General features: G+C 40.7%; 1 protein-coding gene across 2 annotated transcripts; it reads left to right on the plus strand.

Annotated features, from left to right (window-relative positions):
• The first annotated feature begins 953 nt into the window (after positions 1–953).
• ATP4B (ATPase H+/K+ transporting subunit beta) lies at positions 954–7,817 on the plus strand. 2 transcript variants are annotated; one of them, XM_068395525.1, is made up of 7 exons: positions 954–1,065; positions 2,469–2,597; positions 3,778–3,891; positions 4,677–4,876; positions 6,523–6,579; positions 7,401–7,493; positions 7,656–7,817. In XM_068395525.1, exons 1-7 carry the CDS (start codon positions 954–956, stop codon positions 7,815–7,817), a joined length of 867 nt encoding a protein of 288 aa, XP_068251626.1. The 2 variants fall into 2 exon arrangements, with proteins under 2 accessions (XP_068251626.1, XP_068251627.1); XM_068395526.1 differs by having other exon boundaries at positions 6,523–6,576.
• The last annotated feature ends 8,399 nt before the right edge of the window (positions 7,818–16,216 follow it).

The following is a 16,216-nucleotide window of genomic DNA, read 5'->3' on the forward strand; positions in this document are numbered from 1 at the left end:
GGACTGGAGTGTCTCTCTTACGAGGAAAGGCTGAGGGAGCTGGGTCTGTTTAGCCTGGAGAAGAGAAGACTGAGGGGGGATCTTATCAACACTTACAAATACCTTAGGGGCGGGTGTCAAGAGGATGGGGCCAGACTCTTCTCAGTGGTGCCCAGTGACAGGACAAGGGGCAATGGGCACAAACTGAAACATGGAAAGTTCCATCTGAAAATGAGGAGGAACTTCTTTACTTTGAGGGTGAATAACTCCTTCTCTGGAGATATTCAAAACTCGCCTGGACGTGAACCTGTGCAACATGCTCTAGGTGAACCTGCTTTGGCAGGGGGTTGGACTAGATGATCTCCAGAGGTCCCTTCCAACCCTTAACCATTCTGTGATTCTGTGATCTTAATTTCCCCGGCTGTGCAACAGGGCAAACATTCTGGGAAAGGGTTGCTTTCCCCCAGCACCATCACTCCCGCTGCGATCCCATATATCCCAACAGATGGCTACAGGTTGTAGTGGGACAATTATATCCACTATTTGCAGGCTAAATGGAACAAAAAAAAAAGAAAAGAAAACCTAGAGAGAAACAAGTTCTCCTTCGCTTTATCTGCTCTGATAACAGCTATCACACTGATTCTGTCACAACCCCCATGGGCACTCAGCAAAATGCGTAACTCTGCCTGATCTGCTAAGGTGGTCAAGAGAAAGGAGAAGGGCGTTTGATAGGAGCTAACTTTTCCTTGCCAGCCTCAACACCAGCGTTATCAACACCCTTTATAAAGAATTGTATCTGGTGAGGGTTGATAATGGTGAGCAGGGGCTTTCGTTGGTATAGGAAGTAATCTCGGTGACCTTCAGTGGAGAAGAAGGTATAAAAACCAAAGTGTTTTTCCTGGGCGACTGTTTGGGCACCAGTTGAACTTTTTAGTTTCTGAGGAGGACGCATTTTGGGGAAATTTTGTGAGAAAATGGCAACTTTAAATGAGAAAAAGACCTGCAGCGAACGGATGGAAAACTTCCGTCGTTTTGTCTGGAATCCAGAAACAAGGCTCTTTATGGGAAGGACCTTAATTAACTGGGGTAGGTTTTCACATGCAAGAGTCTTCTCTTCCTTCTGATACAGTTAAAAATCTTGGGGGGAGGGGGGAGCATCCTAATGAATGGGACATAGTGTGGTGGTAGATGTGTTGTAATTGTTAAAAACATCAGTTCTCATCCATGCTTCTGAGCCACTTCTAGGGTGGCCCTATAAACTGAGTCAATTAGATCAAAACATCGATCCAAGTAGTTCCTGCAAATGTAAAAAGACTTTAAACTGGTTTTGGAACAAATATTTGAAAAGGACAAAACTTAACGCATTAACAGTTAACTTATTAATAGCTAAGGGTGATGGTTACAGTGCGGTTCTGACATTGTTGCTGACTGAAAGGGGTTCTGGTATATGGAGAATTTTGCTTAATTGGTGGGTTTTGTCCAATTCTCTGGAAACATGTTCTGCTTTTCCAAAATGCCTTTCTAAATTATTGCCTGTTCAGTAGATCTTCTCTTTCATCACTGCGTGCTAGTGCATATTTCAGCTGAGTCTCCCTGCCCATAGCCAAACTTGTGTGTCTACAACAACAATGTGTTTTCTGATCTACGCTCTGGGAAGGGCAGCCCTAAGCATTGTAACAAAGGTCCCTGCTCTTCCCACAGACCATGAGAGTAGGTGCACGTTTTCAGATTATTTTTTTCTGCTGTGAAGCCCATGAGTGTAGCTTATTGGCCATTCTTAAAACCAGAATTTTACAGAAAATGAAACCGAAATGTGAGCTTTTCCAGTTTGGAGAGAAGGGGCTATGAGGTGCTGATGATTACAGGGAGCGGCTTCTGATGGCTCCCCCAAAATAACCACTGGCTGCTTGGAGGGCACCAGCCATCTGTAAGACACGTTATGCACATACAGACAGAAACACAGCGTTATTCTGCATCTCACACACCAGAATAAAATAGCAAGATGACACATTTTGATGAAGGTTATTTCAGCTGGAAAAGGCAGTGAAGTGATACAGGTCTAAAATCAACACACCTGAAATACCGACATCTGCCATCCAAATAACACAAGGAGCAACTCGTTTTTGTCGAAGAAATACCTCAGCTGTGTCACTTAGTCCATGTCAATAAGCAGATAAATGGTCTTAATATATGAAGAGTCTTCAAGAAGCCACACGGTCTTTTAAGCTTTAAATCATCTGGGCTAAGCACCAACTACTTCAAAAATCCTTGTAAAACTGAACAAATTTACATCCAATTTTTTTCTAGAAGAATATTCTTTTGAGTGTAGAGAAAAAGATCCAAAACACCTGTCCCTTTGTAGGGAAAACCTCCCTGGAGCCAAGGGTGGAAAGGAGGTGGCTGCTGCTGCCAGGACGGTCCTGCCTGCGGAGGGACCACTGCATCGCCTTGCTCGAAAAATGAGATTTTGCCCTCATTTTTTTCCACAGTGTGGATCAGTCTGTACTACCTGGCTTTCTACGTGGTGATGTCGGGGCTGTTCGCACTCTCCATTTATTCTTTAATGAGGACGGTGAATCCATACGAGCCGGATTACCAAGATCAGCTGAAATCCCCAGGTACTGCCACAGTCCGGCCGGCTGCTGCCCTGCGGGGAGCTAAACCCCCCACGGGCTCCCGCAGCGGCTGCGTGGGGCTGGCCTGGGCTGAGAGGCATCGGCAGAGCCTGGGCGTGAGGAGAGACAATTGTGGAATAAATCAGGTCGATTGTCCCCAAATGATCCCTGCAAAGTTTCACCTCTGCCTGAAAACACTTTTAGGCTTAAAAAAAAAAATTGGCATAATTATTTCATTTATTCATTTTTATACACTTATACATTTTTATATATAAATAAATATATATCTCCTCTCCCCACAGGCAGGGGTGAGCCCCTGGGGAAACCCTGGTTTTTGCTCCAGCCCTCAAAGCACCCCAGAGGGTTTTGGGGTGCCCTGAAAGACGGAGGGGTGCTGGGGCGAGCAGCCTGGGGTGGGTATTTCCACACTTGTCAGCAGCATGGAAAGTCCCCAGGAGAGCAGGAATCCCTCCCTGGTGGGGTATGTTGTGCCAGCAGCCAAGCAAGTAAAAATAAGAAAAAGATGCATCGGATTAGAAATAAAGATTTGTGGGACACAAAGTGAGACTGGGGAGGGACAAGACGGTACCAGTGAGAGACCCTCAGTGCATGCTGCTATAACTTCACTCCCATAATGGCTTGTTTTTACAAGCAATGGGAAGGAAAAAATTACTTTTTCAAAGCTGTAGCCCTAAAAATTATTCTGTCTGCCTGTTGCTGAATTTTAAGCTTCCTTTCCCAGTATTCACTAAGCCTGATGTTTGCTGGCAAAACAATTCCTGTAAAATATTAAGTGTGGCTTTTTCAAAAGCTATTTCTCACACTGCAGTACGATCTGTTTCTTTAACCTGATGTGACTATTATAACTGTTATTTTTAACAAGTCCTGGGGAAATCCAGTGCAATTGCTGGAATAATTTTGCAAGCTGTTCTGATGACAGCAGGGATACACATGAAAAGAAAAGAGTTTAGCACTAGCAGAGGCTTTTAGGTTTTCGGTTGAACAGCTCAGAGCTGAGATGGTTTCCATACGTGCTTAAATCCTCTCCAGCAAAGCCTGCAGATCTCCTGTACTTACAATAATAAGTCTTGATGCTGCATAATTGCTATTACCAATTTAAATAAACAAATCTGTGCCTGGCACCTCTCCTCCGCTTTGCCTTCCCTTTTCTTCCCCCATGAAGGTGTAACGTTACGACCCGACGTTTATGGGGACAGAGGACTACAAATTTATTACAACGTATCTGACAACAAAACCTGGGAAGGTTTAGTGACAACTCTTCAGACTTTTCTGACAGGTAAAAAATGAGGTTTCCTGTATAATACTGAAGAAACGTGCTGTCGCATCTCCCTTACTGGGTCTGAGGACCTTAAGTCAGTGTTTCCATTTTCTATTTGTTCTTCTGAAACCAGAGATTTTGAGTGGAAAATGCATCTTCTGAAAGGGACGAGCAAATCACCTCATGAATCTATAAATCAAACATATGTAAATATGTCTATTAAAGCCAAGCTTTTAGTTGCTGTTTCAGAGCTTTTACTTTTTAAAATCCTGAATAGCCTTAATAAAATAGGCTAATAGCTTGAAGGAAGAGGGTAAAAGAAAGGTCTTCAAAACTAGTCTAATCTAAATTAATCTAATATTGTCCGTGACTACAAATATCAAAGTGCCCTAATAAGTCTTGTGAAGCCGTTGTGTAGTGTCATCAGAGAGTACAATCAAAGCAGGTTAGGTGCTCCATTTGCCTGCTCATCTCTTAATATGTTTATATTCCTTGTGAGCCTTAATATCATATTTCTGTGTTTTTCATACACATATTGAGAAAAATTATATTTGAAATGGACTTTATATGGAGCTATCAACACAAATTGGCAGCCTTAACTCAATTTTATCTTTTTTTGCTTGCCTGGATGTTCTAAAAAAACCACCAAAACCCAAACAATTTAAACTCTCCTCATTCCATTTAATCCCAGCTTCACTTGAAGTAGCTTCCCATGATATAACCTCCAGCCTGATATCGAAATGTATAATTTATATATGAAAAACTTCAGAGGGGAATTTTACTTTCTTCCTTCATACATCTAGCATATACGCCAGCTGCTCAGCATCTGAATGTCAACTGCACCGGTGACACATACTTCATTCAGGACACCTTTGATGGACCGAATAAAACAAAACTATCCTGCAAATTTACCTCAGATATGCTTCAAAACTGCTCCGGCATCACAGATCCTACTTTTGGATTTCCAGAAGGAAAACCCTGTTTTATTATAAAAATGAACAGGGTAAGTACAAGCTCAAGGTGCTGAGCAGGAAAGAATTCACCAAAAAAAACCCCTGATAGCTCAAGTCTCTGCTGGGGAGGTGCTACATCATCTGCTGCCACGGGCTCTAATCTCTGCTGTGTATCAGGAAGACAAATTCATGTGCTTTTCCCCAAGAGACCTCTGGAGTTACCAGAAAAATAGTGAGACTTGGTCACCACCCATAGGAAAGTAACATAGGGAAAAGTGACCTGCAAACCAACTCTCTAAAGCTTTGGGTTTTGTTAGCATCACCATAGCGCTCTCATCCTACAAGCTAGTATGTAAAAGAGTTTCATTCTGCGATATCGCGATCCTGTGCCTTCAGGTAAAGCGCTAAGATGTGACAGTAACTGAAGTGATTTCAGAGAGGGGATACTTGCACACCTTATTTCTCCAGGCTGCAAAGAAAATCTTCAGCAGAACTTGTAAAAACAGAATTCAAACCTGGTGGATATTTTTTTCAGTAAAACCCACCAGACTTTTTTTTTTTTGGAAAGGAAAAAGGGAATCTTCCATGCCTGTTCTAATTTTTTCAGGCATAAACATTTTACTTTTGTTTTCACGTAAGATTCTGAGCCTTCTAGTTCCATTTCAGTACAAAGGGAAGAATTTGTATTCTCCACCAGCTCCTGATAAACAAAATCACTTCATTTTTGGTTGGGTTTGCACCCTAGACTTGGGCAATGAATATTTTCAAGAATCTGTGCAAGGTCCAGCTGTGAGAGGAGAGCTGTACCCCTGATTTTGGCAGATGAAACACAGGCTTTCCTTCAAAAAATCCTTTGCCTCCTTCAGCAGGGCTGCACATCAGCCCCAGCAGGTGAAAGGCAGGTGGCTGGTGCCTGGGGGGCTCTGCCTCCTTTTGCCTTTGCTGCTACATGGTGTGACCTCGCTACTTTTGTAGGATCAAATGGGACCAAAAGTTTCTCCCAAAGCCAAGGTTTGCTAATAAGGCATATGATGAAAAGCACAGGGATTCAGCTTTTCCTTTATTTTCACACAACAAGCTGCTTTAAGAGACCCCCCGGCTGAGAGTAAGCAGTACAGCGCAGGCAGGTGAGCTGGACTTGCCAGGAGGAGCAGCCAGGAAACAGCCGGCCTGCAGTGCCCATCCCGGGCAGCACGGGGTCCTGCTGCTTAAATATCCAGCCACAACATGTTTTTTCCACCCAGATACATAAGATGAGGTGATCCGTTTGCCTTACGCAGAAACCTGAAGGGGGCTACAGGAAAGCTGGAGAGGGACTTTTTACAAGGGCATGTGGTGACAGGACGAGGGGGAATGGTTTTAAACTGAAAGAGGGTAGATTTAGATTAGATATTAGGAAGAAATTCTTTCCTGTGAGGGTGGTGAGACACTGGAACAGGTTGCCCAGAGAAGCTGTTGGATGCCCCCTCCCTGGCAGTGTCTAAGGCCAGACTGGATGGGGCTTTGAGCAACCTTGAGGTGTCCTTGCCCATGTCAGGGGGGTTGGAACTAGATGATCTTTAAGGTCCCTTCCAACCCAAACTGTTCTATAATCCTATGAAACACATTAAGCAGCATCTGAAGCTCAGTTAATTGTTTGCTTGGTTTTATCTCAAAATAATTTCCAAGATGACCAAACGTGTGTTTTCTATTTCAGATTATCAAATTTTTCCCTGGCAACGGCACTGCACCAAGAGTGGACTGCACATATGTGGTAAGTGTATGAGGTCTGAGTCTCAAAAATTTCGAGCACCACAGCTCTGATAGCAAGTGAAGTACAGTTGTGACCAGATTTACCCTGCAGCTCTGGAAATCATAGAATCATTTTGGTTGGAAAGGACCTTTAAGATCATCGAGTCCAACCATTAACCTAGCACTGCCAAGTCCACCACTAAACCATGTCCCTAAGCACCACATTTACTCATCTTTTAAATACCTCCAGGGACGGTGACTCCACCACTTCCCTGGGCAGCCTGCTCCAATGCTTGACAACCCTTTCAGTGAAGGAGTTTTTCCTGATATCCAATCTAAACCTCCCCTGGCACAACTTGAGGCAGTTTCCTCTTGTCCTATCACATACTAGGAATATTCCCAGTTCTGTGCAATTTCTTGCACCAGCAGACATCCCAAGAACAACAAAAAAATGTTTGCTTTATTTTAAATCACCTGAAAAAATTTTTTTTATGTGCTACAGAGAACATTTGCTGTTTGCTTTCAGCTCCCACTAGTGAAGTTTGCTTTCAGCTCCCACTAGTGAAGTTCACACCTCAGAGCAGCTCCTTCAGGCTCTCGGCACATTTCAGCAGGTCCCCATTCACTGAATTCACAACTGCTACCAAAGAACACTTGCCTGTTTTTCTCAGCAATAGTAACAGAAAGACATTTCCATTTTTATTTGAAAAATAAAAATTAGACCAGACTGCTGACCTTGAGCTCTAATGCATGCTGCAGAGCTTTTGACAGCAGTAAAACACTTGCCCAGGGCTGGCTTACGATTGCCCAGCCAACAGAGCTGCTTTCTTGCTTTACAAACAGGGTGACGAGTCTCGCCCACTGGAGGTGGACTACTACCCCATGAATGGTACCTTCAACCTGCACTACTTCCCCTACTATGGAAAAAAGGCACAGGTAGGTGCTCATGTATTTCACTATCACTTTTCTTCTTTATCTTTGTATAAGATGAAACGTACAGAGCATCTCTGCCATCTTACGAGAACTGGAGAGGAGGCTAATTTTAAGACTTTATTTTTAAATTGGTAGCGTAAAATTACTTTTTTTCTCTCCTCCTAGCCCAGCTACAGCAATCCTTTGGTAGCTGTGAAATTTCTCAACATTACGAGGAATGTAGAACTTAAAATAGCGTGCAAAATCATTGGAGCTGGAATTACCTTTGATAATGTTCATGATCCGTATGAAGGAAAAGTGGAATTTAAATTGAAAATAGAAGACTGAGCAGCAACAGAGACACTTCTGAAATACACGTGAAGTGACCTGTTATCACATTCATCCGTATTTATTTTCTCACTATGATTGCTGTATAAATTTATGCAAATTACAGTGCAAAGAGACATTTTCTACTGAAAGATGACCCATATAGCTAAAAGTCAAGATACCACTCTCAGTGTGTGAAGGAGATAGGAATTATCTCGATGTACATAGCTTACTATTCCAAGGCTACAGTATGCTGCTGCCTTCACGCAAGTATTTGTACAAATTTCCTCTGAACAGCGCAGCTGTGCCTTCGAAGAAAATAAGCATAGGATCAAACCACCATTTTCAGTCAATTTCCAAACCATTACAAATAATTCATGTATGATACTAAATCTTGGATATTGAGAAATAATTAGCTAGAAAAAGAAACCAATACTTTTAATTACTAGCAAATAATATAATTTTCAATCTCTCTTGTATAGGATGTATGAATTGTATATTAAAATTATCTGTACCCCAGTACGTTGGTTTTTTTTGTACTAGTCAGCCAAGTCAGATTTTTTTTAGTTGACAGATTAAGGACTGCAAAAGAAGTGAGCTTGAAATTGTCCTCTAGCTTACAGATTTTATTGTACCACTTACAACTTCTGTATGTGTATAACTTAATAAAAATGACTGGTAAGATTGTAACATCCAGTTACACCCAGGAGAACTGTGTTCATTTAACTATTAGAGTTTTTCGTGTTTCTTTTCTGGTAGAATAGCCCTATATTGCAAAGATGAGTTTTGGGTTACTTGGAATAATCTGGAAGGTGATGAAGTAACACTAAATCATTAAGTGAATCTGAAATTTGAAGAGTTTAACTCTATCAGATGTGATACAAATACACAGGATCGTTCTGTCTGTATGGTATGTCAGGTGAAGTCCAGGATGCTTCAGCCAGAGAATAAACACTGCACAGAAAAAAAGATATTCAAGAGAAGAAATCATTTTACACCTTCACTGCCTGGACATTTTAGGGAGTGCGAAGATGTAACAAGCCAACCTCCTTTACTACCGTGATGCTCAGATAGCCAGCTTGCAGAAAGAATACAGTTGGAGGGGAATATTTCCCCTTCAAAACCACAAATGGTGTTTGAGCTTTTCGTAAAGAATCTGGGCATTCTGCATTTCAGAAACAATAAGAAAATGCATCCTCACGTAATTTTTTTCCCCCTAGCCTTTCCTGTTGCAATTTTTACAGTGGGGCTTTGCCTCTCTTCTAAGAGACTGAATGAAAATCAATTTTATATCCTTGTTGGAACACTGGTCTCCCCCAAGCATCTTTCCAAAATAATAGGGGAAACAATGAAATAATAAAATATTTTTGATAACGAGATCGTAATTTATGCTCAAAAGTAATTCAAGGTTGCCTATAAACAGAACATTTAAACATTGCCAAGAAAACAGAACTCTTCCCTTGGTGTCCCTAACATAGGCAGATTCTCTGCTTGACTGTATTTGATTTAGCGTCTACAATTTGCACGTTTGAATCGGGCAATGCACTATTACAAGCTCACATTTTAGTTAGCACTACAGCACAAGGCAGGAAGATGCTGAAATTTCCCATGGACTGGGCATCTGCACAGCCACAGCTTCAGAATGACTGACTTGACAGAAAGACCTTTGATGAGATAAATACATTGAAAGGAGACTGACGCGTCCCCGTGTCAACCAAAGGATGATGCGTTCGGAGGCCAAAAAAAGGGTACACAGGTCCACCACATCTGGATCTCCAAGTACAAAGACTGTCACCTTGAATTTAGATTTTTCTTTAACTTTTAGCCATCTGAGATTATTTTCTTTCTTTACTGCAATTACAAATAATAATAATACAGAGCAAGGTTTGTGGCTAGTGTAGCCAAAGTAGAAAAGCCCTGTGAAAGCTCTAAGTGTATTAATCTGGGTATAATTAACATTAGCTTGCCTGGAACCCAAATATAAGCACACTTAAATAGCAGAACGACAGGTACTTTGTAATACTGCGATGGCACAGCCCAACACTACATGCAAGCACTTCATGTAGTGAGCAATGTAACCATCAAAGCAGCACAGACAGGCTTGCACAGTTGCACTTTGGAGACATCGAAGGGAGAGAAGTTACAAGATAAAGACCAAAACAAGCACAAAGGAAGGAAAACGAGCAGTGCATCCTGCCTAAGGCATGGGAGGGGTGACGGGCAAAAGCAAAACCAGGTTAAGGAGCAGCTGAAATCCCCCTTTAGGCAACGGGGGCAAGACACATAAAACACCAACCACAGGGGAGAAATGAAGACAGACACTTCCTCTGGTGGAAGAGCTCTCCTCATCGCCTTTCCCTCGGAGACTAATGAGGACCTCAGCCATCAGTGCCAGCAGCTCCACGCTATTGTATAGTCACAGCTAATTTAGTGTACACGTGTTATAGGCAACAGTTTTATATACGAAGTGATAATGATTAATAACAAGCAAGAACTAACCATTAGCACAAAGTGTGTTGTTAATGAATTTGCTAGGTTTCTTTTCAAATTTAAAACTGGCCTCATGTATCAGTCTTTTAAACACTCTCATTGCAAGTCTCCAGTTCCTTGGGAGATACACACACACACGCGCGCGCAAGAACATATGTACAATATACATACATTCAGTTGCAATGTTCTTGATATTTGATTAGACCAAACAATACAAATGGGAAAAAACTGCCAGGCTACATGGGGTTTTGGTTAGGAAACTGAAGCAGCATATTTAAGAACTAAACACAAGTAAAAACAAATTCCTCAGTTTAATGAGATGTTGATCAACTTGGACATCAGACAGCCAAGGCAGTCAGCCCATGTCCCTGGAGCGGCGGAGGGGGCAGGCAGGCGTTACTGGAGAGGATGACTGGGTGGCAGTGCCAGACTGTCTGCCCTTCTTCCTAGCGCCTGTGCAACGGAGAGGTTAGCTGAGAGAAGAGGCACAGGGAAGATAACAACATGCCACTGGTATAATTGACTCCATGATTTTTTTTATACCCAATAAATTTTAGTTTCCAGACTTATCCCTTAAAGGTGTTAAATAAAACTCTTGAAGATCAGACAGAAACATGGCAGTTGCTTTGAGATGTAACTTCCTCTCGACATCTCCGTCTATTCTTACGAATATTCATACAACTGGCAAAGCCAATAACTGAAGCGTACAGTCCTAATGCCTATAATTAAAAATTATGAAGAAAAATTAAGAGAGTGCACAAAAAACACTGAATACAAGCTCCTTGATGCTTAAAGGATTTTTTGTGCTATGACTATGAGACTACAGCAAGTACAAAACATTTGCCCTCTACCTTTCAAAATTGCTAAGTACTATATATTAATAATTAAGTTTTTGCTTAATGGTCTCACATGATGTCATTGCTATTGCACTTGGGAATTCCTCTCATCATTTCATATAACTGGTTTTAATCTCTTACCTGTAATAAAAGTCAGGCAGCGATTGATTCTGCAGCAAATAAAGCTGTCTAACCATGTGCTACTTTCCGTAATTGGATGGAGAACTGCAGCTGCATCAATAATGCTCGCAGCAAGTATTCTATGCTTTGCACATATACTCCCTTCACAAGCTTAATTTCTTTCAGATACAAAAGTTCAAGCTCAAACAAGATTACTTTGTTTAACATAAAATAAAAATGCACATGAAAGAACAGGTGTCCTTTTCTTTTCCTCAATTTAATTTGAAAAAACTCTCTCTCACTGGGGACAGACTGTTCACTGTTCTTCTCTTTCGATTGCTTTTTCTTGATACCAGAGTGATAACAACGGATGCACGGCACTTCTCATTAAGTTAGAAGTAGAAATTGGGCTAAGAATTCCCTTTTTAGGCTCCCACTACGTCTCTCACTTGCTCTAAAATGAGAAAGAACTGGGATAACGTGCTTTGTCATTAATGTGTATATTTATGTGTAGTCCTACTGTTACCAATGTGGGAATTCTATCAATGCAATCCAAATATGTCCCAGGGGTTTACCACAATCTTTATCAACTACATAAGTAGTTTTAATTATTCTAATTTCAAGTTCCAGTCCTTAAATCTCATGTCACTTTTCTCTCCTATACTGATAAGCCTTTTAAAATGGTATCTTTTTGTGTGACCTCACATAATTCCAGTACTTCCTCGTATTTCTTTCTTATAAAACTTCTTTCTTATAAAACAAAAGAGAGTTCCTTAAATCTCTTACTAAGATCTTGACATTAGGTATTGAATAACTGGAGGAAGGGCTTTTTTTCCCAGGGCTTTTTTAAATGGCAACGCTAACAAATACATAGCTGTAAACTCTCGATCTCGCTGTATGCGTTCAGATGTAAAACCACTTTCCAATCCATGATTAGTTTTACCTACACACCCAAAATCAGATTAGCTAGTTCCTTAAAACACTGTGTAGGAAGACTTACACGCAGTTCTTGTCTACCCCGACACCCAGATCATTTTTAGGATCCCACATTTTCAGCACATAGTCTTGCCTCCTATAAGTGTAGCTTGAAGACTTTGTTCAAAATGTGTAGCTTAACCATAACATTTTTTGGACACACCCTGCTTGCCAAGCAACCCACATTCATCTGTCCTTTTCATTGTTTACTTCTTTCCTAATAAGCATCACTTACAATTTTTTTACATTTTATTTTCTTCTGGGTTATTGAAGAAAACATTAAACAGAAGTACAATCTTACTTGATGCAGCTGTTCGGTAAGAGATAATCCACAAAAACTACTTTTGATTCAGCAGTAAACAGTTCATAACCCTTTAACATAAATCCGTTGATATTGTAAAATATGTATGAAAAATCAGAATGCAATGAAACAGAAAAGGCTTAAAGATGCTGAAATATATCCATTGTTCCCTTCATCAGCTAAAAAGTCGCAGTCTCCTCCCATATGCATTTGATAGGACCTATCCTGTACTTTGTCATTAACAATTAACCTTCCAGGCTTTTTATTTTCTTCTAGGTGTTTTTCTAACACAAGGTTCAGGGATGATCTCAGGCTGTCTAGACCACATTTGGACAGGACTTCCTCACATCACTTTGAAAACTGGCACTCTAGCATTATTTCAGTTTGTAAGAATTTACTCACTATTTCAAGGTTCAGTAAAAATCAGCATCAGAAATGTAAAGACCCACTCTCTACTCAGCATAAAGTATCTGGGTTGCCTATTTTAAGGAGTTAAGCTTCAAGTATGTGCTTAATGTTCTGCTTTACATGATAGAAGAACATGAATCTCGCCTGAAGTCTGCAACTTTGCTCTCTTTTAACATGCTACAATGCAGAAACTTTCCATTCTGCTCTGACCAGTCCTCCTGATAGGTTAGGGCTGGTATCATTGCAATATTTACATTGATGTACCATGATGTGTACACAGTGATGTGTTAAAAGAAGATAAAATCTTTGAGCCTAAGTTTGGATTTCAACCTGTGCAAAACATCCAAAAATTTAACAAACAAGAGAGGTGTTAGTAGAACAAAGAAAAGCACTTGTAAAGATATTACATTGGTGACTTTCAATTAACACCAGTCTCTCTTCTTTATTCTCTGCCCCATCAGGACACTCTGCCTTTATCACAGCAAAGCTGTGAATCAATAAGCATGATTTTCCCTGGTTAATTTGTTAGTGCTTGACGTACTTTCAATGTTCTCTCTAGGGACTGCAGCTCTCCAATTGTGAGTGAGAGGCAGACGCAGCTAGGTGATAGCCATCATCGTGCCAGGTGAGTATTACCAGTGTAACCAAATGTCAGAAGCAGGAAATGCCTGTGCATGTCGGTTGTTGCCCTTCTTCATTCTGCTCTCAGCATCACCTGTATTTCTGCTTCTTAGAAACCTCATCCTAAAGGAATAATCTTCACTTCTACCTGCTTATCTAACTATCTTTTCCATCATAGGAGTTTGGTAATTTTTGATAGCTTCTGAAGATGAACTGAGCTTCCATTCTTTTTCTGCTGAGTCTTTGTTATGCATGCAATCCAGATGACTCACTTGTTAGTCTGTTTGTGATACTGATATATGGTATTTTCTAACGTGTTTCTTGTTTTCTTTTCCTCTCTCTTATGGTATTTCAGGCTGGAAGGCACCTCAGGTCATCTCTAGTCCAATTCCTGCTCAAAGTATGGTCAGTCGTGAGGTCAGACTACATTGTGCAAGGCTTTTATCCTGTCTGGTCTTGAAAATCCAAAGGATTGAGTCAGCACAACCTCTCTGGACAACATGTTCCACAGCTTGACCATCCTAGGTTCTTCCTCAAACCCAGCTGGAAACACTCTAGTTTCAGCTTGTGTGTGTTGTCTCTCATCCTCCCACCATGCACCACTGTGGACCAACTCCACACCTTTGCAATAACCTTCTTGCAGTAGTGGAAAAGCTGCTATTAGATCTCTTGAGGCCACCTCTTCTTCAGGCTGAACAAGCCCCTCTCTCTCATACAGCAACTGCTCCAGCCCCCTGAGCACCCTGGTAACATCCAGAATCCATGAAAGCTCAAGGAACAATCAGAGACCAAGAAAAACCTTGGAAAAATCTTAAATCCCAAATTTAGAAAATAATGACATTTAAAAGTTGCTGCTCTCATTGTGCTGTCTTGTCTTTGCTTTTCCTGATAAATGAATGACAATTAAGGTAAAGCAAGGCTTTAACAATAAAGTGTGTCTGAGAATATTCTTTCTGGAAGCAGACAGACCTGAGACGGGCTGAAAGTTAACTCAACGTAGTAGTCAAGACAAATAGCCTACTACTCTTCTCATAAGCAGACAAGAGAAAGGAAGTCTCTACAGGAAACAATGGACTATCTGGGAAAAGCTGTGTATATACTCCCCTTTCTCTTGATGATCATTCCAGCAATATTACATCAATGCTTTTTTTTTAATCCCTTTCACCCTTTTTATACTAAAGCAGCATCCAATTTTCAGATTTTCCATTAATGGGAAGATTTCACAACCCGTGTATTCACTGATGAAGAAATGAAGAGATTTATCTTGTGACAGTTACTTCCTTCCATGAACAATTTACTAAGTGGTCATTTTCAAGGGTTGGTACCCTTATCAGCCCCATTTATTTGTTCTTCTCTGCAACAGTTGTCCTTTGTTGAAGAAAGATTAAAAAAAAAAGTTTCCAAAGTCATAATTGCTTTTCTTCAGTTCAAGTAAATTCCTGCTGGACAAGAAAAAGTTTACTTTTGAAACAAAAAATTCAAGAAATCCTTCTTAACTTGTTATATATGTCCAAATAGATAAGATAGTCTTTCAAAGCTCAGTATCACTTTAGAAAAACAGTAAAAGATGCACACTGTTCCCAGGATTTATCTGCAGGACCATTTCAAAGATACACACACACACACTTTGCAACTTTTCTTCTTCAGATCACAAAAAAGTGCTGACAAATGAAAGGAGTAACAGTACATCCCTTCCCTGTCATGTTTTTCCCCAAACTGAGCCCTTATTACCATTCTCATTACCTTTACCATCTTTTAATCTTTCTTAAACTGAATTCTACTTTCTATCTCCTTACAGTATTTTCAGCTTCCACAGATTTCCTCAATTTCCTGTCTCATGATTTCCTCTTACAGTCTGTTCCTGTGTTTGATCTTCCTTTTCCATCTGTACATGTGGTACCACCCTTTTCAGAGATCAGAACCATACAAAGTTATCTCCCACTTTCCAGTCAGTTCCTTTCATGCTAGGCCTGACATTATTACATCTGCTCTACACATTTCTCTGCCTTTCCTTTTTCTTTTTTAATAAAGTTTCTACTATTAGTCTTTTTGTAGTCTTTGACAAGTCTTCTCATTACTTCTTCCCAACTTACACCTTCTCTTTTTATGTCCCTCTGTCAAGACCCTAAGTTTCAATCTGTTCTTTCTTTTGTGGTTCCCTCCTCCTCCTCCTCCGTCTCCCTTCCTCATTTCCATCTCCTCCCTCACCATTGGTCATTCTTCTCTTTTTTTTTTCCTCCTCCTTCACCTAAACACCATGACCAGGTAATTGCCTGAAATCTAGCAGGTAATTAATGAGTCAATAGACTGTCTCTTGTTATCAACTGTTGCCTTTACTAGAAAGCCAACCTGAAACAAAGGTAATAAGAGATCCATTCTCCCAAATCACTCCAATGCTGCTTTTGTTTGAACCCTAAAATTCCATTTCAGAGATTCATCAGCAACAAAAACCAAGCAAAGTAACATCTTTTGAAATGTATGTTTTGCCACACTTTCACTCCCACCTTGACCTTGTCTCATCTGAGGTCTACTCCACTGATAAGAACCAAAAGGACTATCAGATGCTTTCAGCCTTCCTTACCTAACAACTCTGTACTCGCTCTTTGCAGGTAAATCTTGGATCATACACTGGAGATTTAGAACATAAGGGAAAACTGGAATAATCCCCT

The sequence above is a fragment of the Nyctibius grandis genome, chromosome 2 (assembly GCF_013368605.1).
Source record: "Nyctibius grandis isolate bNycGra1 chromosome 2, bNycGra1.pri, whole genome shotgun sequence".
NCBI classification, from domain to species: Eukaryota; Metazoa; Chordata; class Aves; order Nyctibiiformes; family Nyctibiidae; genus Nyctibius; species Nyctibius grandis.

Bases quoted from the DNA above. Each gene is read 5' to 3' on its own strand.
- ATP4B (XM_068395525.1), top strand. From the start codon at position 954: ATGGCAACTTTAAATGAGAAAAAGACCTGCAGCGAACGGATGGAAAAC. The intron at 1,066-2,468 runs GTAGGTTTTCAC...TTTTTTCCACAG, and splicing joins AAGGACCTTAATTAACTGGG to TGTGGATCAGTCTGTACTAC. The intron at 6,580-7,400 runs GTAAGTGTATGA...CTTTACAAACAG, and splicing joins GAGTGGACTGCACATATGTG to GGTGACGAGTCTCGCCCACT.